At 39.6% G+C, this 25,113-nt stretch overlaps 1 protein-coding gene across 1 annotated transcript in view; it reads right to left on the minus strand.

Annotated features, from left to right (window-relative positions):
• Window positions 1–18,488, minus strand: part of PDE4D (phosphodiesterase 4D) — a 441,471-nt gene extending 422,983 nt beyond the window's left edge. Inside the window, exon 1 of the mRNA XM_086629648.1 lies at window positions 18,106–18,488. Within this exon, the coding sequence (XP_086485774.1) occupies window positions 18,106–18,488 (383 nt within the window). The remainder of the gene's footprint in view (window positions 1–18,105) is intronic.
• Window positions 18,489–25,113: the final 6,625 nt, after the last annotated feature.

Genomic DNA, 25,113 nt, shown 5'->3' on the forward strand with positions numbered 1-25,113 from the left:
ACTAACAAAGATTCCTACATTTATAGAACAGAGCTATAAAAGCTTTCCTAAGGGAAAAAAAAACAAAACAGTTCTGCTGTTTACTTCTTCATTCATACTGAAACATCAAAAATTTAAGCAATTACATGCCAATACATATAGGCAAGACCTATAAATTTGGCACTGGGACAATATCTGTCAACTAGATAGTGAGTTTACTGTTTGTTTGTTTGTTTGACTGACACCTATGCTGCGCAGAAATGGCTGTCATTCACTGTGAACTGTTATATGAATGCCTTCTTAACTTGGCCTCTACAGGCAAGTGGCATATGGGTATGGAGACACATCAAAAAGCTATGGGATGTAAGCTAGAGTGCTTACAGCATCTCCTCTATTCCGCACAGATATCCAACTGTACGGAGCTAAACATGAAGCAGCTTCATCCTCAATATTTCCTGTGATGGCACAGCATAGGAGTATGCAATTACCATAAAATAGCTGAAATTCGGCCTGTTTATGTCCATTACTTCCACATAACCTGCTTTAGGGTTTATACTCTTCACTAAATAGGGCAAGCAACTGCAGCAGCTATGAGTTCAGTAGCAGATGAGGTCAGTACCTCTGAAAATACTACACAGTCCTATATTTACATGGCAACAGTAATTTTGCAAACATATTTTGGTAGGGCACAACCTTCAGCAGAAAGTGAGTTTCCTGATTAACTGATTGTGTTAACTTTTTTTGTTCTTTAACTAAACTCTTTGTTCTACAATAGTATAAGTTTTCATGTAAAGTATTTGGCCCGTGTTTTCAAAAGCTGGCTGTTGCCTAGTTTCCATAGGCTTCTCCAAAAACCACAGCCCAAATAGTAAGTAAACGCACACAAGCAGACATACAAATAAGACACATCTCTTCACACACCCATGACTAGCTGCTATCTTCTTAATCAACTTCCTACCACATCATTTTATTATATAGCCATCTTCTTGTTACAATAGACTTCTAGCAAGTGGTATGAAACTTTATCAGCCTACACATAAAGGATATCTACTTGTCAGTTATATTTTTCCTCCTTTGATTTACACATTTATATATATTAATCTCTAACTGCCTAAAGTCAATTTTGAATTATAGGTACCTATAGTTCTGGGTAGAATGTCCTCCCCCTTAATAAATACATCATATTTCTTAATATCTTACTAAAAAATTATAGTAGATATGAGCCTAGAAAATTAGTGGGATTAAGTAACTTTGAAAAAGGCATGCAAATATACCTTTTTTCATAAAACAGAAAATTGACTTTTTAGAAGGAAGCACAGAAACAAAACCTTTTATTACAGTTCCGCAAATACCTCTCAAGGTATCCCTTGGATAAATCAAGGTCATTAACTTCCTCTGATTATTAGGATATGAATGTTAGCAAATAAGAAGCCATGGCCTAAAAGAGATTGTTTTGATGAAATAATAAGAGGATTTGCCATAATGTAATAAAACGTATTAATGTAGGAGTCTCATTCTCAAACAGTTGAGTGAGATTGTTGAGCACAATCACCCACATGCTCTGAAAGAACAGACCTTCCCAGCAAAATGTACACAGAGTTTCACTGGAACACTGCACACGCTACGAAAAAATCTGAAGCTACCTTTTTTACTTCCTATTACACACAATCCAGACACGCTGGGAGATATCCCTCAGGGCTTTTTTTCGTATTTCGCTTACAAACGGATAACAGGTTAAGTATCATTTCATATTTCTCTAAAATCATCTTATAACATCTTACTATTCTTACTAAATACCTTAGATAATACAAATATTTAGAAAAATTTATAGGAAATGAAAGACATCAAGTACTAGAGTAGCATACATATGATCTTGTACTTAGAGAATTCCCAAAATAAAGTCAGATGTTGCACAACTCCTGTATTTGTGCTGAGGTTAGATGGTGCAAGGAACTAAATAACAGTGAATGTAGTTGCCTAAGAGCATAAGCGCATTTTGTAATTGATACGTGCTCAGGGATGTTCTACGCAAGGTAGTAAGCACACACTGAAAAGCAGACCACATTTTCCAGATTTTAGATGCAACTTCTCCCATCCATCTGCAAAGACAGCACTAACATCCATAGCCTTATTACTTCATATCTCCTTCATTCATCTAGAATGCTGCTGTAACGAAAATTATCTAATCAATTTCTTCAACGTCTCTGTCTCCCTTGGTACATTCCCCTGCTGTCTTTTTCCCCTTTCTATAGCATCAAATACAAGCTGCTCCTTTCACCTTCAAGGTTGGTCATTAGTTATCCCCGCCCTATTTATATCTTATTTCCTGTATGACAACTCCCACTTCCAAATCAGTTCACAATGCCAACCCTCAATTAACACTTGTCAAATTTTCAAACAAGCTGAAAATGTTCTCTTCTTATTGCTAGGGAGTAATCCAGCAGAAAGTAATTTGCAAAACTAACCCATTACTTGCTTTCGAATTCCATTGGAGTGGCTGCTTGCCCATAATATTCGCAAAAATATTGATAATATGCTACATGAACATGACTGAAAGTTACTAAGCCTGATCAGTCAAACAGTTCAGCATGGGATCAAGTACTGCAGATTTAATCACAAACCATACATCCTGCCATACATTAAGCCTATTCAGATGATAGGTAATATCCAGTGTTAGCATCTCTTATAACATAATCCTTCACTACCAAAAGTAAGGGCTGACATCTCCTGATGAAGAGCAGAAACAGAAAAAATATTAAAGTCTCTTAAAACAAAAAACACTTAAAATTAGCATCTGCACCACTTGCAGCACATGCAATTTCACTGGTGTTAAATTTTAATATTTTCCCAAAGATCCATTAAGTTCCTTTTAAGTAATGGAAAAAAAAAAAGGCAATCTTATATGACTCCACCACCTTCCTCCCACTTAGCTGCCCTTCTGCTTGTCCCAAGAGAGAGTGAAGTGCTGATGGATCACACAGAAACAAATAAAACTCAGAAGCATTTACAAAATCTGTGGAAGCAGAAACAGAAGTTCATATAATTTAAACGCTGCACAGTGCGTGTATAGTGCTTATGGAATGACTTCGAAATATGCTTCTCTTCTGAGAAAAACATAATCAGAAGGTGCTGCTTTTTCTGTATCAACTGTTGCTGGTATTTTACAACTACACTGCCATATGTAAATGTTAAAACACTGGCTTCTTTCGCTGATCCAATATTTCAGGGTACTCCAACTGAGATGCCTGTCTCCACAGTTTTAAATGAGCAAGAAGCTTCATATATGGAAGAAAATCTTTTTAGGACACTTTGGAATTCTGATCTAAGTTAAGCTGTCCATAACTACAGTCTCTTTTCTCTGCATTTCTGCATCTGCGATCTCCTACCATGTGTCTGAATTTTAACATCTTTTGAATTATTACTGGATGGTTTAATCTTTAGAATGAGTCACCATTCTGTTTGAGGCTTCGATAGTACCAAAAAACAAGACAATGTTAACATGATAACAATAGCAGACATACAGAATGAATACAACATGATCTAGTGGAAGACGACTCTGCCCATGGCAGAGGGGTTGGAACTGGTTGATCTTAAAGGTCCCTTCCAACCCAAACCATTCTGTGATTTTATGATTCTATGAAACAACCACTTTGCGTCTGAGTCATTTAGAAAGTAATACATATTTTTCTGGCTTTTATAACTTCATAGTGTACCTCAATAAAAGAATGCTTTATAACACTTTGAATAACCAGCTACATCCTATTCATGTCAAGTGAAATTTATTTAATATCCATACAGTGTCACGTATATCTGAAATCATGAATTTTTACCAGGAAAAAGGAGAAAACTTTGTGCTAGTTTCAAAACTTAATATCTAATAATGTAAAAGATACAGATAATGTTGTTAAATATTTTTAATTTCCATCTATGTAGCATTTTTATCAATCAAAACCAACATTAAATGGTTTTCATCAGCCACGTATTTATTATACTAGCTATTCTATTTAGTAAATAAGATATATAATTAAAATACATAAAATAATTAAATCTTGATTTATGTAGGATAAAAACACAACACTATAAATTCTCTGTATGTGATCCAATTCCTTCCAAATGCACCAAATAACTTTATCACTGTATTAGATTTATTAATATGGATTTCATTAATGTGGATTTCAGCAATTACTCAGAGAGTAGTTATTTTACCTACAGCTTTCAGAAGTCGTTCGGGGTTTTTTTTCAAGTTTTGAACAGCATTATAAATATGTATATCGTAGTAAGAACTTTGAAAACAGAACAGTAGCACAACCCTAGTCTGCCTTTAAACATCATTTTTCATGCTGAGAAATACATATTCACATACATACTTGATATTCTTCCTGAGTTTTCACATATGGGGTAAGAGTTGATATAGCTGGATATATCCTCCCTTATGGCCAAGAGAGTATAAAAGTGGGGATCAGAAACCAAGGAACTTAGCTCCATTCTACTGAACCCTTTGCACTTAGGAAATCAACACAAGACACAGGATGCCTTGGGATCTTCATTTTTTTTCTGCTCAAAATGGGACTGCAGAAGGGTGCTCTACTCTTGAAGACACTGCACTTCAAGCTTATTTTGGCAAATGAGTGAACGTGATCCAATGTTTTTAAAATAAGCACTTGCTAAGTTCAGAATATTTCCAACTCTCAGGAACATAAGGAAGTTCATCTTGAGATATTCATTACCAATTTTCACTAATAATTTTAATTTAAAGTTGTGGGTGTTTTTTCCATCTAAAATATATGATAATCTCTATTTTTAAAAAACTGCTCTTTGGGGTAAAACTGGAGCATCAAAAATCTGGAGGACTTAAATAAAAATTCAGACGTCAGTACATCTGCGATACAGCAAGAATAGGGGTAAATTGGTATTAGAATTTGGTATCCTACATATCAAACGTGTTCAGTCCATCATATCACTTTGCTAATGACTGTAATCACTGCTGTCACAAAACAGCATCTTGAAAAAGCATTCAACTTCTTGTCTGAATAATACTATACAGCTGAAAAATGTTAGTATTGTCTTAATTGTATATTGCATACCTCTCTTGTTTCTCCTTCTTTCGATGAGAAGGGCATAAAGTTGAATTTGAGCAATGTTATAGCTCGTATTAAACCAAAGATCTTCTTAGTACTAACAGAAGAGTTTTTCTCCTAATAAATAAGCTTGTAAAGACCGCAATGCTCTGGGATCTCTTGGCCTTATCCCCTTTCTTTTGCAAAGTCTATGAAGGCAAAGTTCAATGAAATTCAGACTTAAATTAGATTATTACACGTAGATCCCGGAAGGGGAGGCAGAGACAGAAACAGAAGTGTTTCTCTTTCACCATTTGGTGCATGGTAATAATGCATAATCTCAAACTACAGGTGATGTATCTAAAGCAAGAATCAAAGTGATTTAAGTTCTGTGAATTGAAATTAATTGACACCTACTTACATGTAATTTCCCAGCCAATTTCCTACTTATGCACCAGTGAAAAATATTATGTGGTTGGAAGGGCACAGAAAGTACATGCGGTTTTCAGTCTGTTCATTTCTCTAGGATTCTGTACTGGTTTAGTTTCTTTGTTCTTTCAGTATTGTTACCACCAACTCAAACCAAATTTTTTTTCACTGACTTGTGTTTCAAATTACGCTTTAAGAATCCTTAACCTTACTAAGTGCAGATATAGTTTAATAAAACAGAGGTTCTTTAAATAAAGGTAGAATCAAATATTACAATTCACATTTTGAGCATCAAGGTTTTCTAAAACAACAAAAAAAATATTTGCCAGTTCTGATAATTTTCTTCTTCTATTCTTCATGGATCCAGTCATTAATTTTTCAACCACATTTACAGACATTAAAAGTTAAACAGGTCAGAAAAGATTTAATGCACATTCTGGACAAGCATATAGAAAAAATTTACAGTAGAAACTTTGCTAATGTAGTTTGGCTTCTGACTGTGATCCAGGTAAGGATTAGTCAGTTGTTTCCATTCACATGGATTATGTCATACTGTTACATTATTTAACAGATATAAGAATTTCAAAATGAATAATTAAATTATCTGCTGCATACTTCACCCCAAGAAAAAAGACACTTTAAGTTACTTCCTCACTTTGTTTTCTTTGAGTATGCATCTGTCACTAAAAAAAAACCCACTGTATATTTTATTTTTATACTACACTACACTTTCTATTACGCTAACACATCTATTACTATGGCATCAATGTTTGCTTGTTATTTGAATGGGACTATCAAGTCACAAACTTTTCTTCTAACTGTTTACAGAATACTAAATACTGCATCAAAAGTTTTAATAGGGCTTCCTACTGACCCTATACTAGAAGTTACACTATAAAAATAAAGATGTTTTGATTATAGTAATTTTTCATGCTTCATGAGCTCAAGGAAGTATTTGATCTCTATTATTATAGGATTTGCAGGAACATACAACTGGGGGAAACTGCACAACTGCAACACAACAATTAGACAGCAGTTCTGTTGAAAAGCATTTGGGGTTACTGTGCATTAGAAGCTGATTATGACACAACGTTGCCATGCTGTTGGAAAAAAGTCAACCATCAAACTAAGATGAATAAACAGTAGCGTAATTTCCAGAACACTTAAGGTTTCAAGGCCAGGTTGGACGAGGCCCTGAGCAACCTGATGTAGTTGGAGATATCCCTGTTCCTTACAGGGGGGTTGGACTAGATGACCTTTGAAGGTCCATTCCAGCCCTAACCATTCTATGATTCTATGATTCTACACTTCTGCACTATCCACTCTTAGCACATCCTTAGCTTGATTGGTTATGGACATGTTTTATAATGAAAGGTATGGATCAAAACTGAAAAGAGCGTAGAAGAAAGAAGCAACTAGTTTAGAGCTCGGAAAATATGGAATAAAAGAAAAAAATGAAAGAAAAGAAGAGAAGATCTGACACAGCTGTAGCTGATTCTACTGTGAGATCTCTTCCAGCTTTACAATTTTAAGAGAAGCTCGATATGAGCCGGCAATGTGCTCTTGCGGCCCAGAAGGCCAACCGCGTCCTGGGCTGCATCAAGAGGAGCGTGGCCAGCAGGTCGAGGGAGGTGATTCTCCCCCTCTACTCTGCCCTCGTGAGACCTCACTTGGAGTACTGCGTCCAGTTCTGGAGTCCCCAACATAAGAAGGACATGGACCAGTTGGAGAGGGTCCAGAGGAGGGCCACGAAGATGATAAGAGGGCTGGAGCACCTTTCCTATGAGGACAGGCTGAAAGAGTTGGGGCTGTTCAGCCTGGAGAAGAGGAGGCTCCGGGGTGACCTTATAGCGGTCTTCCAGTACCTCAAGGGGGCCTACAGGAAAGATGGGGAGAGGCTGTTCAGGAGGGCCAGTTATGATAGGACAAGGGGTAATGGTTTTAAAATAGAGGGAGGTAGGTTCAGGTTGGATATTAGGAAAAAATTTTTTACTATGAGAGTGGTAGAACACTGGAACAGGTTGCCCAGAGAGGTGGTGGATGCTCCATCCCTGGAGATGTTCAAGGCCAGGTTGGACAAGGCCCTGAGCAACCTGATCTTGTTGGAGATATCCCTGTTCCTTGCAGGGGGGTTGGACTAGATGACCTTTGAAGGTCCCTTCCAGCCCTAACCATTCTATGATTCTATGATTCTAAGACAATAATAGAAAACAAGGTATTTTTGTCATACAATTTTAAAATGTGTATGTAAAATGTCTGCTACACCTTTCACAGAATAACTTGTGGGTTTTGAAATATTGTAGAACTTTTTGAGAAGAAAAATACACTGTAAATATTAAGTCCTCCTTAATCCAAGGTACTCTGCTAGTCTTCAAAAGTTCAACATAGGAAACTAGTTTATTTGTATTTTCACAATGACACGTAGAGTTTCTGGCAATTTGAGGTGCGAGGAAAACTACTTTGCTCAGAACAATCTCCTGCCATACACCTAAACAACTCTATTAGCTACTCTATTAAAATCAACACTTTCCAGGTGATGACCTTTCCTGTTACTGGTTCATAATCAGTAAGCATGAGTGTAAACTTGTTTAGTTCCTAAGGCAAGTCAACGGATCACTGTAGAGATAGATTGACGGAAGCTAGTTAGGACAGTGGTCACAGGATGGTGAGACTTTGCAGACCATTTTAGTAAAGATTTAGTGGTGGGCTTTGTTTGCTCAAATCAATTTCTCTCTCTCTCATCCAATATCTTTGTTTCTTAGTACCCTTAGAGTGTTATTATTTGATAAAATTATCAGTTTCTTTCATATTTTTGTAAGCTGCACTAATGGAAAACTAAAATTCAGGTGACCATCTCAGTAATTTTTTTTATGGTAGTCAGTATTTACTTCTTGTTAACTGATGAAAATGCGATGGATCTTTAGTGAAATTGAAGTACCATAGAGACATTCCTCTCCTCACATATGGGAAAGACTATAAACAATGTAGATATATCAAAACACCTATCTTAAGTGTAAACTGTTTTTACTCTCGCAGCCAAGCACAGATTATGCTAAAAATTCCTAGAATGTTGGTGCATAGAGAAATGTGAGTTGCTGATAATCTAAGATTGAGAAATGGACAGATGGACATGAAATGAATATCAGTTCCTGAAATACATGTATGCATGTATCGGTCTTTCATATCGTTATCCTATCATTACACAGGGTGTTACTACTGGTTTATTTAATGATCTCATAAGTGTCAGAGAGACAGAGAGTATATACAAGTGATTGAGATCACCCTCAGCAAGTTTGCTGATGACACAAAGCTCTGTGGTGTTGTGGACACACTGCAGGAAAGGGATGCCATCCAGAGGGACATTGACAAGCTGGAGAGGTGGGCCTGTGAGAACCTCATGAAGTTCAACAAGGCCAAGTGCAAGGTCCTGCACATGGGTCAGGGCAATCCCAAGCAAAAGTACAGGCTGGGCAGAGAATGAATTGACAGCAGCCCTGAGGAAAAGGACTTGGGTGCGCTGGTGGATGAGAAGCTCAACATGAGCCGGCAATGTGCACTGGCAGCTCAGAAAGCCAACCATAACCTGGGCTGCATCCAAAGAAGTGTGGTCAGCAGGTCGAGGGAGGGGATTCTGCGCCTCTACTCTGCTCTCGTGAGACCCTACCTGTAGGACTGTGTTCAGCTCTGGGGCCCCCAACATAAGGACATGGAGCTGCTGGAGCGAGTCCTGAGGAGGGCCAAGAAGATGATTCGAGGGCTGGAGCACCCCTCCTATGAAGATGGGCTGAGAGAGTTGGGGCTGTTCAGTCTGGAGAAGAGAAAGCTCCAGTTTGATCTTATAGCAGCCTTCCAGTACTTAAAGGAGACCTACAGGAAAGCTGGAGAGGGACTTTTTACAATGGTATATGGTGACAAGAGAAAGGGCCATGGCTTTAAACTGAAAGAGGATAGATTTGTGTTAGATCTAAGGAAGAAACTTTTTATAATGAGGGTGGTGAGGCACTGGAACAGGTTGCCCAGAGAAGCTGTGGATGCCCCATCCCTGAAAGTGTTCAGGGCCATGTTGGATGAGGCTTTGGGCAACCTGATCTAGTGGAAGGCATCACGGCTCATGGCAGGGGGGTTGGAACTAGATGACCTTTGAGGTCCCTTCCAACTCTAATCATTCTATGATTCTAAGTGCATCTGCAAAAAAGTACCTTGGTCTTAAATTTGTGGTATTTTTTATTTGACATTACAAGAACAATTCAGCAGAATATTTATTCTTCCATTTACTACCACACTTTCTTACTAGTAACACCTCTATTCACTTCTATAAAAAGTCTTTTAATTGTTTCTTGAGAATCCAACTCTTGCCTTGAAACATGCAGTGCTATTTCATTTTCTAAGTAGAGAGAAAAGTGAGCAAATAAATAAAAGCAGTTGATGAGTTTAACCTAAAATTAGGAATTTAGAGCTAATAATAGAAAACAATGATGAATATGTCCAAAACTTGAAAGATAATTTTAATAGCAGCTGCTCTCACTCTCATCACTTTTTATGGTCAATTGCTGTAAACAAGTCCACCATGTCCCAAAACATAGGTGTGGTAACCTATGGTGATAACTAAGTGATGTTTATCTAGTGATTTTTCAGTTTCAAAACTTGACAGGAAATTTTAATCTCTCTGTTATAACATATCCTAGGAGGGGTGAAAAATGCGCTTTGTCTCAGGAATGTGCAGATCCCTTGAGCACAGCTTTGCAGCACTTTATATTCTCCTGACACTCTGCTGTCTATATTTAATATAAATTTATACTATTAATTGACCCCCTAACTCTAAATTCAACAGCTGGTCTTACTTCCCCATGACTAAACATGTTTTGGTTGTCTTTGCATGTGTATGTTTAAGTACACATCCAAATATCTTTTTACACATAGATTTTTAATGTGGTGGTTTTGATTAGCTACCCTCATGTATGACCAAATGCTCATTTTACACATTTACTTCCCTCTGGGAATGAAGCTCTAAAACTTTGGTTCAGAAGGAATAACAAAACTAAGCTAATCTAATATTCCAAATATATTGAAGTTTCTACTGATTTTGAAGACCTCAAATATGGTAGATTTTTGCTTTTCTTCCCTCTATCGCCTTCTGCTGTTGTTTGAGATGAGCTTCCCAGCAGTTTTTCTACACGGTACAGTCCAGAAGAAATGGACCTATTTTCCTGGGAGGTGAAATTTGGGAACATCTTTTGGAAGATTTTATAATGACAGAAGCAAAAAGAAATAAAAGAATAGGGTTTCAAGGCCCCTTTTGTAATCTGCAATCTTCCTGGCATCTCCATCCAAAACCTTAGAATAATAGAAGTTAATGAAAGTTAAGCTCAACTGCCAGAGGTGTAGATTCAAGTACTGGAATAGGGACTTACATATGAGTTTTGTTCTGAAGTGTTTTAATTTCTGGAATCAGAGGGAGGGCTGGCTGTCCCTGGAGCAAACCATTCCCATCATGCTTATTTTTCCTGACTGGAGCTGAATGGCCTTTGATCTGCTTGGGCCAAGGCAGGAGCGGTTAAGAGTGGCAATATTCACAATATCTCTGACTAAATTCCCCGAAATACTAAATGATAGGAAGGCACAGTTCTTTTTCTCTCTCTTTTTTCCCCCCGACTGCTCTTGGAACTGAACTCTCTCCCTGAAATCTGAAAGAAAAAAGGCTACAGGTCCCTCACAAGGAGAACCAGAGAGAAGGGATAGTCTATGCAAACTAATCTATGTAAGCATCCAGTCATTCCTGAAATCATGTGTCTAATAAATAGCAGTGGAAAACCTTCCAGAACTAGACTTTCCACTATACCCGTGGAACTGCTTGTTCAGCACTTGTGAGACTGCACCCAGAGAACTATGCTGCTTCTCTGATCAAACAGAGGATACAAATAAGATGGAGACAGACTCCTGGAGGTGCACAATGATAAGATGTGAAACAAAGGACCCAAGTCAGAACATAGGAAATTCTGATTAGATATTGGAAAAATGTTTTACCATGAAGTGGTCAAATACTGGAACAGTTTGTCCAGAGAGTCTGTGGAACCTCCATCCTTGGGAGTGTTCAAGATGGAACAGGACACAGCCCTGAGCAACCTGTTCTGAATAGATCTGTTTGGAGCAGTGGCTGGACCAGGTGACCTGCAGAAGTCCCTTCCAACCTAAATCATTCTGTGATTCCATGACTCTATAACGCAACATGTCTTTATTTTCTCTTTGGCTGTTTCACATCTATATATACATACTAAGTTAACTGAGCATATGTGAATTGTGCTATTTATCATCAATTTGTAGTTATTTTTCTCTAATGCATTAGAAGATACTTGGAAACTGTGGTGCAAATACTGCAGTGTAATACTGTAATACAGATCTATTTAAGATAACTGGAACTAGGCAGGCACTTATCTGTAATAGCAGCTGCATTATTAAGCTAAATGGTTAGCTTGAAATCTTCACAGCAGGGCACACAAAGTCATTGCAAAGACCCAGAAGAGTGGACAGATACAACTGAAAAGAATTTGGGGAATGAACAATGGTGGGCATTTCCTAGCTATCAATAACTGGCAGATACTGCTCCCCTTCTGTAACCCTTGCTGCACATAACTTAAGGTCTTAACGCATCACGGAGAGAATTTAGATGTAGATAACAGGATTGTTATATTCAAAATAAACATCAACAGATTTTAATATCTTACCTATACATTTTCATTTCTATTAGCAAATATTATTAGTATTTTTAAAAACACAGTTTAAACAAGCATCACTAAATGTAGTTTCTCTAGATTACCAGAAGAGCTTGGGATTTGATCCAGACATGGTGATGACCCACTATGTTACCAGAACTCTTGTTCTCAGAAATAAGCCTTATTCTTGTTCACAAGAATAAACTCTTCTAGTGATGCTCTTCTTTTCTAAAGCGGTAATATACCTCATACTGGTTGAACTGGCAAACAAAAGTTGACGTGCCGTATGTCAGCATGTACCAACCTTCTTTCAAATCATGCTATTAAGTGACATGGAGTGGGGTTTGTCTAACATTCTTTCTTCATGAAACTCTTGCCTTCCACTAGCAAAAACTTCTGTCTTGGAACTCGTCCATCAAGATGATCTATTTAGCAGTCAAATGGTTCTGCCTTGCTTTTGGACCTATACATTCCCAGCTTTCTCTCATATTTACAGTTTTAACACATCAATGTAATCTCACACATTTTCCAATCATCTGCTAGCTCCAAAGTCTTCTCTAACAGAGAAGTAGCATGTAGTTAAAATTATTTAATTCCATTTAAGATAACTTTCATAAGAAATTTACTAAGGTTCTTTTAGTGTTCTGCATAAAATTCCCATCTAAATTACCCTTCAGCTGTGCACCTGGTGTCCCAAGGAGAGATGTTTAGAACATCAGCTGAGCGCTACAGAGCTGACACCATGAGTCTGTGACACCATAACCTTCTTGGACACACATCTCTACTAATATTTAAATAATGTAGCCATATTAAAATCTATTTTAAAAATACTAAAGAAAAACTGCATTACATAGTTACCATTGAGAAATACACTAAATAGATATGTTAATATTTTTTTACATGACTGTTTTCAATGACAAGTGTTTAAGTCCTGATTAATCTCCACTTGATTATGATGGGCTTGTCCTGCTAAATCACCAGGTTTCTACACTCACTAAACCAGGAAATTGGCACCATCCATTTGCAGTAACATTCATATTAAAATAAACATATTTGAATATGTGAATTTTAAAAGCTAATATTTTTACAAATTCTAACAGCAGGAAAATGAATGCTATTTGTATTGTTCAGGTCACACAACTCTAAAAATCCAAAAATGTAAGCCTTTTTAAACAAGCGTGAAAATATGGACCTTATAGTCACTTATTTAAAATATTTGACAAGATGAGCTTCTTATTTCATTTATATTTATGGACAATTCATAAAGAGCATTAATCCAACAATGTTTACTAAGTTGTAAGAAGTATTTGTGTCTTTGAGGGAGGGCTAACATATGCCAATTATTGTAACATCTTGGGCGCTAGTACCACTTAGTAGTAAACAAAGCAATAAAACACTGCCAGACAAGTAAACAACAAAATTCTTAATTAGAGATTGCTACTAAATTCTGAACGCATTTTCCATTGCCCTGTAAGTTGGAAAACACTCATCTTCCTTTTCCTTCGGTCATGTGGAAGTAGTTAGGACATAATAGATCAAGAGCAGCTTTCCAAATCAAGCAGGAGAACAGAATGGGTTTTAGGATGGTAAGTAGGGTGGATTTTATTGGAATACACAACAAACTTTTGCCAAGGTTGGCAAAGGCACCATCATTTTTCCAGGTGCTCTATTTGTAGCTACAGAAATCAAGGTCTTATCCAGCTAAACGACTACAGCTTCATACAGTATCACAGACTTCAGAAAGTTGAGAAACTCACACACAAAACTCCTTTCTTCTCCTAATGAACAATAAAGCCTCTGGACCACTGAAATATTACACTGCATTCAATCTTGGATGTTATTTTGGTTTCTTAATCCTTTATTGAGTGGTGTAAGGACAAGTTAGGCACTTCAAGAAAAAATTGATACTTAGACCAATCTCCACAGGTAAGTAATGCAGTGGTGGATGCTACCTGGTTAGACCTAGTCCCATACAAGGAATGGAAAGGGAGAGGAAGCAGATTTTTTTGACAGCAACTAATTTTAATGGCCACTTACTAAAGTATAGTTTTAAAATAGACAGCATTAGGGAACAAGCACCAGACTACTGGATTGCAAAAGACTACCATTTCCTCACCTTTGTGCAGTTGCTTACGCATAAATGCAGATGAAAAGTTGGTTTCCTGAAGAAGCCTAGTTCCGCAAATCACTTGAGATAAAATTTACAGGAGTCCTATTGTGAAAAAATTATGGTCTGGGAAACCTGATAAAAAGAAGTCTAAGGTCTAAGAGATTACCATGTATCCTAAAGATACAACATCTTGGCAAATTCTATAACTAGTGGAATTAGGACCGATGCTATTTCTTCTCTATTTTTTCCAGTCTGAAATTTCACAAGTGAAAAATAGAACACAGGAAGATGATATGGCAAGATGATTTAATTGACATATGACTAATGGCCTTTAAAAATGCTAAGTTTTTTTAAAAAACAACCAAACTATGAATATAGACCATGCAATAACGATAGTTATGTGAGAAGCAAATAGAGGTACCTGAAATTTTTGAAGATAACCAGAACACCAGCTCTATTTATTACACTGAATGTTTTTGCACTACTAACTGGAAAATTATTAGAGTATTTATTTCCCAATTCCACCAGCACTATTTATTATTACATAGTAACTTTTATTCTATGATCTAAAAATCACCTTAAGAGAAACTTAATGACTGTATTTCTGTTTTTATTTTACATATGAGAAGAGTGCCAGAGAGAGATTAATTGACTTGCCCGAGACCACACAGTAAGCAAATGGCAAAAAAAAAATTATCACAGATAGTCCCAGCTACCTTCTTGACTCCTTTGGCTTTAGTATAAATGCTATTGTACTCCTTGAATTGATAATTATATATAGCCAGAGTTAAGCACTAAAATAGTTATAAACAACCTTTCATTTTCCAAAATATAAGCACATTGTGTTTTTCAACTAATTCAATTTAGAATTTTTGCTAGTTGAATTTGCCTTTTAAATGTTAACTCTCTTCAGTTTGAAGAATAAAGATGTACTACTCTGTTCTAACTCTGATTTTAACACATCTAATTCCTTCTTCTCATTTCTTTCTTAAAATGTAACTGTTATAAGTTTTCTACAAAACTTAAATAGAAGAAACTTCAAAGTTGTATATTTGGCTTCTTAACCAATGGTTAACTTATGGTTAAACAATGGAAAACTTACGGTTTTCATTGAGGTTTTAAGAACTAGGATATCTTCAGAGCAAAACAAAATAAATTCTGGAAACACAAGTTTATAGCTACAATTTTTGCACATCTGAGCCATTATTGTTTAATAATATCCCTAATAGATGATGTGTTTTCCGTACAGTTCTATACCTATTTTTTCCCACCCTCTCAGAGTAATTTGGGGTTTTCTGAAAAACAAGCTTATCACCGTAGACAAGAATAAATCCATGAGAATCCATTAGGAAATGTTCTTCTAACAAACAGGTTAAATAAGAGAGAAATATTAAAAAGTCTTAAAATGAAAAGGGAACTGAAATACTTCAAGAAGGGCTGGTGTCTTTTTCAAAAATATTAGGTATTTTGCAAGTTACTGGTTTTACAAGAATGCTAAGAAGATATTTTGCTTTGCTTTCCATGAAAAAAAAGCAGTTGACCCACAACTTGAAAGTCCTGGGAAGATCAGCATTTTCTGATATTTCTTGAATATATTTGTAAAGAAATTTCTTACAGTTCACTTTGTGTTGTCATATTATAGCTGTTTGCTTCATTCAACATGTTTAACTCTGAGAATTTACTTTTGCTATGAAAGTCATGGAACAGTCAATTTTATTGAGCTTCTTTAATCCGCTTTGCTTTAGTACTTCTAAAAAGAAGGCATATGTGAAGCATTTTTACCAATCCATGAAATGAAAATAAAACCCACTGACCCCCACCCTAATTTTAAAGCAGCATGTCTTGTCAAACCAGCATTGTTGCACTTACAAAAATAACAGAAGTTTAAAAAAACAAAATACTGTTCATAGAGAATTTGAAATTCCTATTTTAAAAGGAAGAACAGTAATTTAAAATTCTGTTCCTAAGAACAGTAATTTAAAATTTTAAAATGGCTTCAAAACCCTAATGAAAAAATAATATTTTCCCTTTCCGGCATGATTTCTGATCCTCTCAATAACTAACCACTTATGGAATAATATTGAATATACTCAAACCAACCATTATGATTTACAAAAATTAAACTTCTTTGCATTCAGAAAACAGAAATGCATTCAGTCTTGAAGATTGAAAACCCTAGATGCCTAGTGTTTTTCCTCCAAAAGAAACAGGAATGTATTGAAAAGAGCATTAAATTGAACGTTGGTTCATTTTTGAAGGATATGATTTGTTCTTTCAAATCTTACATAGTAAAAAATTTAAGATCATTAACTTCGGACAAGCATGAGTTCACACAAGTGATAAAAAGGTGTAGTAACAGAATGGCTATGTAAAAACCAAAGACATTAAAAGACAGATTTTAAAGATTACTGATGTGGAAGTGTAGTTCTAATTTAGAATTGCTGAACCTCTTCATATTTCTCAATTACATACAAAGTGGAAATGAAGCCAACGTTAGGCAGAAACAGCAAACACTGCCAGAGAATACTCAAGTATGTCTTGCTCAGATTTATGGCCAAGGCTCCATAATAAAGAATACAGTGTGTACCACAGAAACACACAAAGCAATCTTCATTCAGAAAGGATTCTATTATTTATTCATCGAGCATATCATGCTATAAAAATCTGATTATCCAGGAAATCAAAAATCTACAGAGTAACGGAGTATTAAGTATTGTCCCTCTGCCCACCATTCTTTCCATAAATCCTGTATTCACAATGTCCGCTTAATATTCAAATACATGTGTGTGGCTTTCCACTAAAAGGAAGTGGTTCCAGCTACTAAAAATGAAGACCGAATAATAAATTGATCCATCAAATACAATATCCTACCGATTTTGACAGAGAATTTTATTTTAAAACAGATGCCTGCGATAGCCATCAAGGGCAAAATAGGCATTGGTGAGCTACACGCTGAAAAATAAATCTACAGCTCATTTAACAGGGAACAATAGACTAGTAGATGACGGACTCCTCCCTCTGGCTAAGAAACCATTAGCCTATTTTCTCATCTAAACCCATTCGAACTAGCAGGACCCTAACCCTGGATTTGCCAGACTGTCTCCCACCTCCCAGAGCTCTCATTATTTTAACTTCGTGCACACAGCACACGAATTCCCTCCTTCCCACTCGGCACCAGCGCTGTAGGTTCACGGGGAGCGCGGGCAGCACGGGCAGCTCCAGCGAGGCGGGGCAGCCGGGGAGGCAGTGGAGCCGAGCTGGGCGGCGGCGGGCGGCGGGCAGCGGGCAGCGGGCAGCGGGGGCGGCGGCGGGCAGCGGGCGGCAGCGGGCAGCGGGGCCCGGGCGGAGCGCAGGGCTCGGTGCGGCCGGCCGCCCCGCACTCGCCGCCCCGCTCACGGCTCCGTGCTGGCACAGACGCGGTCCCGCTGCCACCCACGTGTTTCGCGATGGCCCTTCCACCCACAGACAGGCGTGTGTGGGACGACGTGCCGCCGCCGGTGCCCCGGTCACGCCCGCCCCGGGCAAGCGCTGCCTGGGGGCCCCGCCGAGGCGAGCTGCCTCCGAGCAGCCTCCCACCCTGGGCTCCCCAGCACGGCAGACCAGCCCGGCCCCACCTCCCTTTCAGAGCCTCCGCAGCCGCACGGCGTCCCTTTCTTCTCCTTCCCGCCGCGGGGAGCGGGGTCGGTCGGGTGGGGGGTCCCGCCGTGCCCACACCTCAGCGGCTCCCCTGCCCGCGGCCGGGAACAAGCCTGGCGGGCGGCACCCCGCCGCCGCGCCCCCCCCCGCCACGGCCGGAGCGGTGGGCCAAGCCCTCTCCTACCGTCTGAGTCCCTGGAAAGAGGAGGGCCAGGACATCCGCGATTTCTTCAAGCCGGGCCGGTGGCCGGTCTCCACCGCGTAGGAGGCGCGGTCCATGGCTCGGCAGTAGAGGTATCGCTCCGTGTCGGAGTAGCCGCGGTGCCTGACGCGAGCCCCGGCCAGGCAGCGGCCCCGCGAGGCGGGCGGCGGCGGCGGGCCGGGGGTCTGCTGGTGCTGGAGGAACTGGTGCTGCCGCAGCTGCGGCGGGTAGTGCTGCTCATGCCGCCAGAGATGCTTGGGGGCTTTGAGAGTCCCGCTGCCCCCGGCGCCGTCGCTGCCGCCGGCGCCGTCGCTGCTGCCGGGCAGCGCGGACAAGCCGCTGCCGCCGCCGCGCTCTGCCTCCATGCTGCCAGCGGGCGGGCGGGCCGGGCCGGGCGGGCCGGGGCGGCGGCGGCCGCCTTCCTCCGGGCAGCGGCGGGGAAACTGTGCTGAAAAGTTGGACAGCTCCTGCCGCACCGCCCCTCGCCCGGCTGTGGGAGCGGCTGGGGCCGCCGCGCCGCCGAGTCCTCCCGGCCACTCGGGAGGGGAGGCGGGGAGAGCGGCAGCAGGAGGAGGAGGAGGAGAGGGGCTGGCTTCCCGCTCGGAAATATTTAAAGCCGCGGTGGAGCCAGCGCGGGGGAGAGCGGAGCCGGCAGCGGGTTGCGGTCGGGGCGTCGAGCGCGAAGGGGTGTGCAGGAGGCGGGGGAGGGCACGGCGGGGAGCCCGGCCCGGCCCGGGGGAGGACCAGCACTTGGAGCGAGCGCGGAGGGGCTCTCCCTGCCGCTGCTTTCGTCCCCTCCTCCCCGGGCTCCCCGGGCGCCTCTCCCTTCCTGACGCCGGGGGAGCCAGCGGCACCACGCCGGCGTGCGGCTGCTGGCCCGACGTGACTCCCTCCCGGAGGGGCTCGCACTGCGGAGCGACGACAGGTGGCAAAGTTGCTCACGCTCCAGTTCGCCGAGAACTTCGCACTGGCTGAAAAATGGGTTCTTACTCCCTAAACTCCTGCTCCTGTCACCCCTTGTTCCCTGTATCATCCGTTCAATCTTTGCCACATCAGGTTCAGAAATTGCCTGAAATTTTCCCAACCTGAAACCTGCCCCTGGTCTGCCATCTTCACCGATGAGTAAGCTCTCTCCCTCCTGCGAGTAAGACTGGCTGTGAATCAATGCGAGGAAGGTTTAATTATAGTGATGCTGAGCCCACTGGTACAGAGAAGCTTTCATATATATATATATATAAAAACTCATCCGTTTCAGGAGTTTATAACTGCCGCCGAAAAAAATCATTTAAAGTTTAAATTTATAGAACAGGAACATGTTCTATATGCTAAAAAGCATTTTTTAAATTAGTTTTACATTTCAAATTATTTTGTGCTTGTGTACAACCAGTAATCCAGAATTGAAGGAAGCTGTATTTTCTTTAAGTTGCTTTTTTTTTTTCCCTTGCATTTTTTTTTTTTTTTTAGTAGAATACATATTTGTCCTGTGTGGTAATATTTTAAAATGTAACACTTCTTCTTATTCACGATGAAATTATAATTACTACACTCCTGACAAAATATGAAAAAGACGTGCAGGTGTTCATTTGAAAACTATTAATATGTGTTTGTCTGGTCCTTCTATTTTGTTTGCCAGAATATCAGTACTATGCAAGAATGTATTGCAAAGATCTGTCTCCTACAGTATCTTTCCAAAAACATTTATTTTCTTCCAATCAGTGTTCATGTACTCATTAGACTGTTCTGATTAGTTTCATGAACAACAGCTACTTCCTCCATCACAGAACTCCTCTTGCCATCTTTATTCCCTTTCCATCACAGATCTGCAATCATTTTAAACCTCAAAAATTCCTTTCTAAACTTCTTAATTTCTTATTAATGGAAATGTACACCTACTCTTTAATGTCTTGGTGCATTTTTTTCTATTTTCCATCTTAAAAGTTAGCCTTTCTTCCCAGACACAGTGCTCCTAAAATCAAGATCCACCCTCTAACCATGTCTATCCAAGCTTCTGTTGGGCAAAACTCCCAGTCCGTGTTTTTCCAGGCCAATAGTACTTTCCTAGATAATCCTGATAATCATCTGTCATCTCTTCATTTTTTCTTTCCTGTCAAAATAAATTTTGACTTCACCATCCAATTTCAGACAAGATAAGAAGTTGTGATAAATATTTGAAATACTGTGAAAGAGCCAAAGTAGTGCTTTCATTGAGGGAACCTTGAGCTTGAACTCATACATTTTATCAAGTTCTGATTCTCCTGCTATTTATCCAGACATACATCGTTATTTCCAAACCAGACATCTTAGATGCTACACTTGGCCAACTGTAGAAGCCTGTGACAGTTTTTACAGCATGTATGGGACACATAAATTAAAAGAATATTAAAGAAGAAATAAGAAATTAAAAGGAGAAAGACTGAAATGAGACAAGAGGAGAGAATTACGTCCAGAATGCAATAAACAATGGGGACAATTGCAATGTGGGATATAGGCATATAGGATACAAATTTGTGAAAAACTCAAAGAAGAGAACTTTTTCCTCTCTCTTTACCGCCATTCCCATATTGAATGGGGCTGTATTTCACAATTGCAAGTTCCCTCTACTCTCTTAAAATTAGACACAGCTTCTGTGACCAATCTCACTATAATTTCTCAGAATCACAGAGATGCTGTTTGGAAGGGCCCTTGTGAGGTTGTCCAGTCCAACCTCATGCTCAAAATGGGGCTATCAGCAACACTAGATCACATCAACCTCGGCCTTGTCTGAATGTCAAAAAACCTCCAACAACAGAAATTCCTCAGCCGCCACGGATAACCTGTCCCGGTCCTGCACCCCATTCCTAATGAAGAAGATTCTCCTGATGTTCAATCTGAACCTCCCCATCAGGGGCCCTTGCCCCTCCTTAAACGGCATGCCACCCCTGAGAAGAGCTTAAATTTGTTGTCTTTTGCAACTACGCTTCAATTACATGCAGGCTGCCTCAGTTTCCAAATGAGGATATTTTGGGGGATCGTTTCAAAAGCCTTATTAAACTGAAGGTATATTACACCCACTGTTCTCTCTTCCACACAGTCTTTTCATCACGGACAGCAGTTGGGTCAATCAAACATTATTTGCTGTTAGTGAATCTGTATGTTGAGTAGTCCTGACTGTCTTCATGTGCTTTACAGGCCTGGAAATAGATTCAGAGATGCGCTTGGACCTTTCCAGCAAATGAGGTGAGGCTGATCTGTCTGCAGTACTTTCTTACTTCTCCTTGCCTTTCTTAAGGATGGGCGTAGCATTAACATTTTCCCATCTGGCAGGGACTTCCCTTAACCATCACGACTTTCCACAAATGAAGAACAGCAACCTCACTGTCACACTGGTTGATCCCTTTGGATCAGTCTGATCTGATCTTACATATCTGAATTTACAAGGGCACTTCTCATATTGCCCATTCTATCCAATATTTTCAGAGTACATGTAATGTTTTAGAAACTGAGTACAATTTGACAGATAATCAAACATTTTAGCATTCAAAATAAAAAATATTAGCTCCGAGAAATGCAGAAAGGGCAGCAGAAATACAAGCTTATCTATATTATGCTGCCAATACTTTTGCAAGTAGAATGGAAAATATTGCATCAAAATTCGTCCACTTTCAGTCATTACGAACAAAGTCCGATTAAATATAGCTATACTAGTAACTTTCTGGTTCATAATCAGCATCCTGACTTTTCATTTCAATCTGCTGCATATTTTTTTATCTTTTTGCCTGCCTTGGGTTTAAAAAACAGGTATGCTGTCAATTTTAAAGGATATTTTGATATGAAAAAGAAAATAATTTTGCAATGTCATAACTATATCACTGTTTCGAATTGTGATCTTAGTCCATAGCCACAGATAATATTTGTAAAATGCAATTTAAACTGTAATTATGACTAGGCTTAAAATGAACAAAGTATTAGAAAGTCCAGCTCTAATCTGATAATCTTAAAATGACAGTGACTAATTTAGTGGATTGTTTTAAGAATGAATAAGCTTTTTGTGTACTTTGAAACATTTGGGCTTTTCCTGTGGTAATGCTACGGAAAGACATCTGAGTGAAATAATGACAACTGTCGTATACTTGAAGTGAAGATAAGATAGAAAGATAAGGTTGTTGAAGAAAGATGACTGGCATCAGTGGCCAAACCAGTCTGAGATCCTTCCTCTGCCACTTGTAAGTCTCACCATGCAGCAATTCCTTGCTTCTTCAGGTGTGGCAGAACAACAGCATGCAGAAGCTTGCTGTAGACCAGATCACTAACTGGGCTGTCTCACAGGTGGCTGAGCAGATCTAGCCCAAGTCAGGGATCTGGTTTACAGGGCAGCACGGCATGATGGTGTTCAAACACTCAGAAAGTTTTACTTGACCACTGAAACAAGCATCACATGGTCATGTAGCATTTGTGATCAGCTTCAGTTGCTGACGAAATTAGTACTTAGTTGTAAGTACTTATTATTGCCAATACAGAAAAAAATCACAAAGTTTCTGGAAGTGAAATAAATGCACTAGTTTGTCAATATTCATATGAAATAACAGACGTGTAAAAGCAGACTATCTCAACTTTATAGCATTATTAACTTTTATTAATTTTGTAGAATTTGTATGACCTAGCAATTCTATGACTTTCAAAATTGTCCAGGCATAAAGAAGACAACAGCTCCCAGTTTGCTAACAAGCTATGATGGAAGGCTTGAATTTTTAAGATATGTTTTGTTTGTATCCTCTTTAAGATAGGAATTTTTATTGACTGACATAACAGATCTTTGAATTTATGGCACTATAAAAAAAAAAAAAAAACAACCAAGAATGAAACTGCACATATGCATCCTGTGACTCCAAACCCTTTCTTTTACATGAACTCTTAACAATCTTACCTAAGCCTAGTATATGAACAGAAGTTATTTAGAATTTGTCTTGCAGTGAGACAACTCATGAGTCCATATAGAAGGCAAGTAGGTTTGGGGTTTTCTTCCATATTTTGAAACTTTGAAAATTAAGTATTTTAAGTAAGAAATATTGATTACTGCAGTAGCTTTTGAAGGATGAAGAATAATTTCTACTAGACTTAAGATGAAGCACAAACAGACACATGTCTGGTTTTGGAGCCTGAGCCCTATGCTGAGACTTACCTCACCTGGTAATTTCCCTGGAGAATGTGGGTCTAAATTGTTTTTTTAAATTTTACTGGAACATCAGGGCTCAAGACTGGAACTAGCAGTATATGAATATGTTTTTTTCCTGCATTGTAAGCTCTTTAGGGCAAAATCTTTCGGGCTTTTTTTTAAAAAAAAGCCAGCATACAGCAAGCATTAATACAAGTAAATTAAAAAAAAAAAAAAAAAGAAAAGAAAAAGAAAAAGAAACTCCTCTCTTGCTAACATTTGCATTCTTGAAGATCAGTATAATATTGAAATTTTCCCAGTTACAAAGAGAAAGAGTGAAAGAATTGTGGCCAAAATAAACTGTCCCTTTGCAAAGCCTCTCAAATAAAAGTGTATACCAAAAAGACGCTTACAACCAAATGTTTTGCCTTCTAGTCAGTTGTTAAAGAACCCAATTTCTGCATAGCTACATTTGCATGTTCATGTTTTCTCTCAGAGACTGAAAGGAGCACAGTAGGGAGAAAGAAGGTTAGATCTGGTTAAAATGTACCTAGCTAAGCTTAGCTTAGAAGCTCTGGAGGAATGATTTTCTCTCTTTTAGAAGCATTATCTGCTTCTCTGGTTGGAAGCTTCAAAAACTTCTCTGAATCTGAATCTCCACCTACAAAAAAACAGGGTTCCTATGGAGTAATCAGATTAGTTATTCTGGACGCAGTACATCCACAGTAACTGGCCCAGACTGTCTTTCTCTCCTCACAAACTACAGATCATCTCTTCTTTGGTTCTGCTAATTGAACAGTTCTTCTGACCACTCTCTCACTCAGTTTTGTGAAATGATATACCCTAAGAAATTCACACAAAGCTGGAGACCAGTCCAGCCAATAGTTTAACAAACCATAGAGAGAGTAACCTCCGATGGAAAGGTGCTGACAAGACTTAGATCTCACAAAGGCAGATCAGTGTCTGTGATGAAAGGCTTATGGGTCAAGATGAAGACAGTGAGGGATCACGCACCAATTACTGTCACGGGCAAAACAGACTCAACTTAGGGAAAATTAATTTTATTTATTACCAATCAAATTAGAGTAGGGTAATGAAAAATAAAACCTAAATCTTAAAATACCTGCCTCCACCCCTCCCTCTTCCCAGGCTCAACTTCACTCCTGATTTTCTCTACCCCTTTCCCTCATGGTGGCACAGGGAACGGGGAATGTGGGTTGCAGTTAGTTTGTCACACATTGTTTCTACCACTCCTTCCTTCTCACACTCTTCTCCTGCTCCAGTGTTGGGTCCCTCCCACAGAAGACCGTCCTCCATGAACTTCTTCAACATGGGTCCTTCCCACGGGCTGCAGTTCTTTGTGAACTGCTCCAGCATGAGTCCTTGCCACAGGATGCAGTCCTTCACAAACTGACTGCTCCAGTGTGGGTTCCCCCACAGGGTCACAAGTCCTGCCAACAAACCTGCTCCAGTATGGGCTCCTCTCTCCACAGGTCTGTCTACAAGTCCTGCCAGGAACCTGCTCCAGCACAGGCTGTCCATGATATCACAGCCTCCTTTGGGAGCATTCATCTGCTCTTGCATGGGGTCCTTCATGGGCTGCAGGTGAATCTCTGCTCCACTGCAGACCTCCATAGGCTACAGAGGGACAGCCTGCCTCACCATGGTCCTCACCACAGGCTGCAGGAGAATCTCTGCTCTGGCATCTGGAGAACCTCCTCCCCCTCCTTCTCCACTGACTTCAATGTCTGCAGAGTTGTTTCTCTCACATGTTTTCACTCCTCTCTCCGGCTGCTGTTTTGCAGGTTTTTTTTCCCTTCCTAAATATGTTATCACAGAGGCACTACCACGGTCGCTGA

Source organism: Tauraco erythrolophus, chromosome Z (genome assembly GCF_009769465.1).
Source record: "Tauraco erythrolophus isolate bTauEry1 chromosome Z, bTauEry1.pri, whole genome shotgun sequence".
NCBI classification, from domain to species: domain Eukaryota; kingdom Metazoa; phylum Chordata; class Aves; order Musophagiformes; family Musophagidae; genus Tauraco; species Tauraco erythrolophus.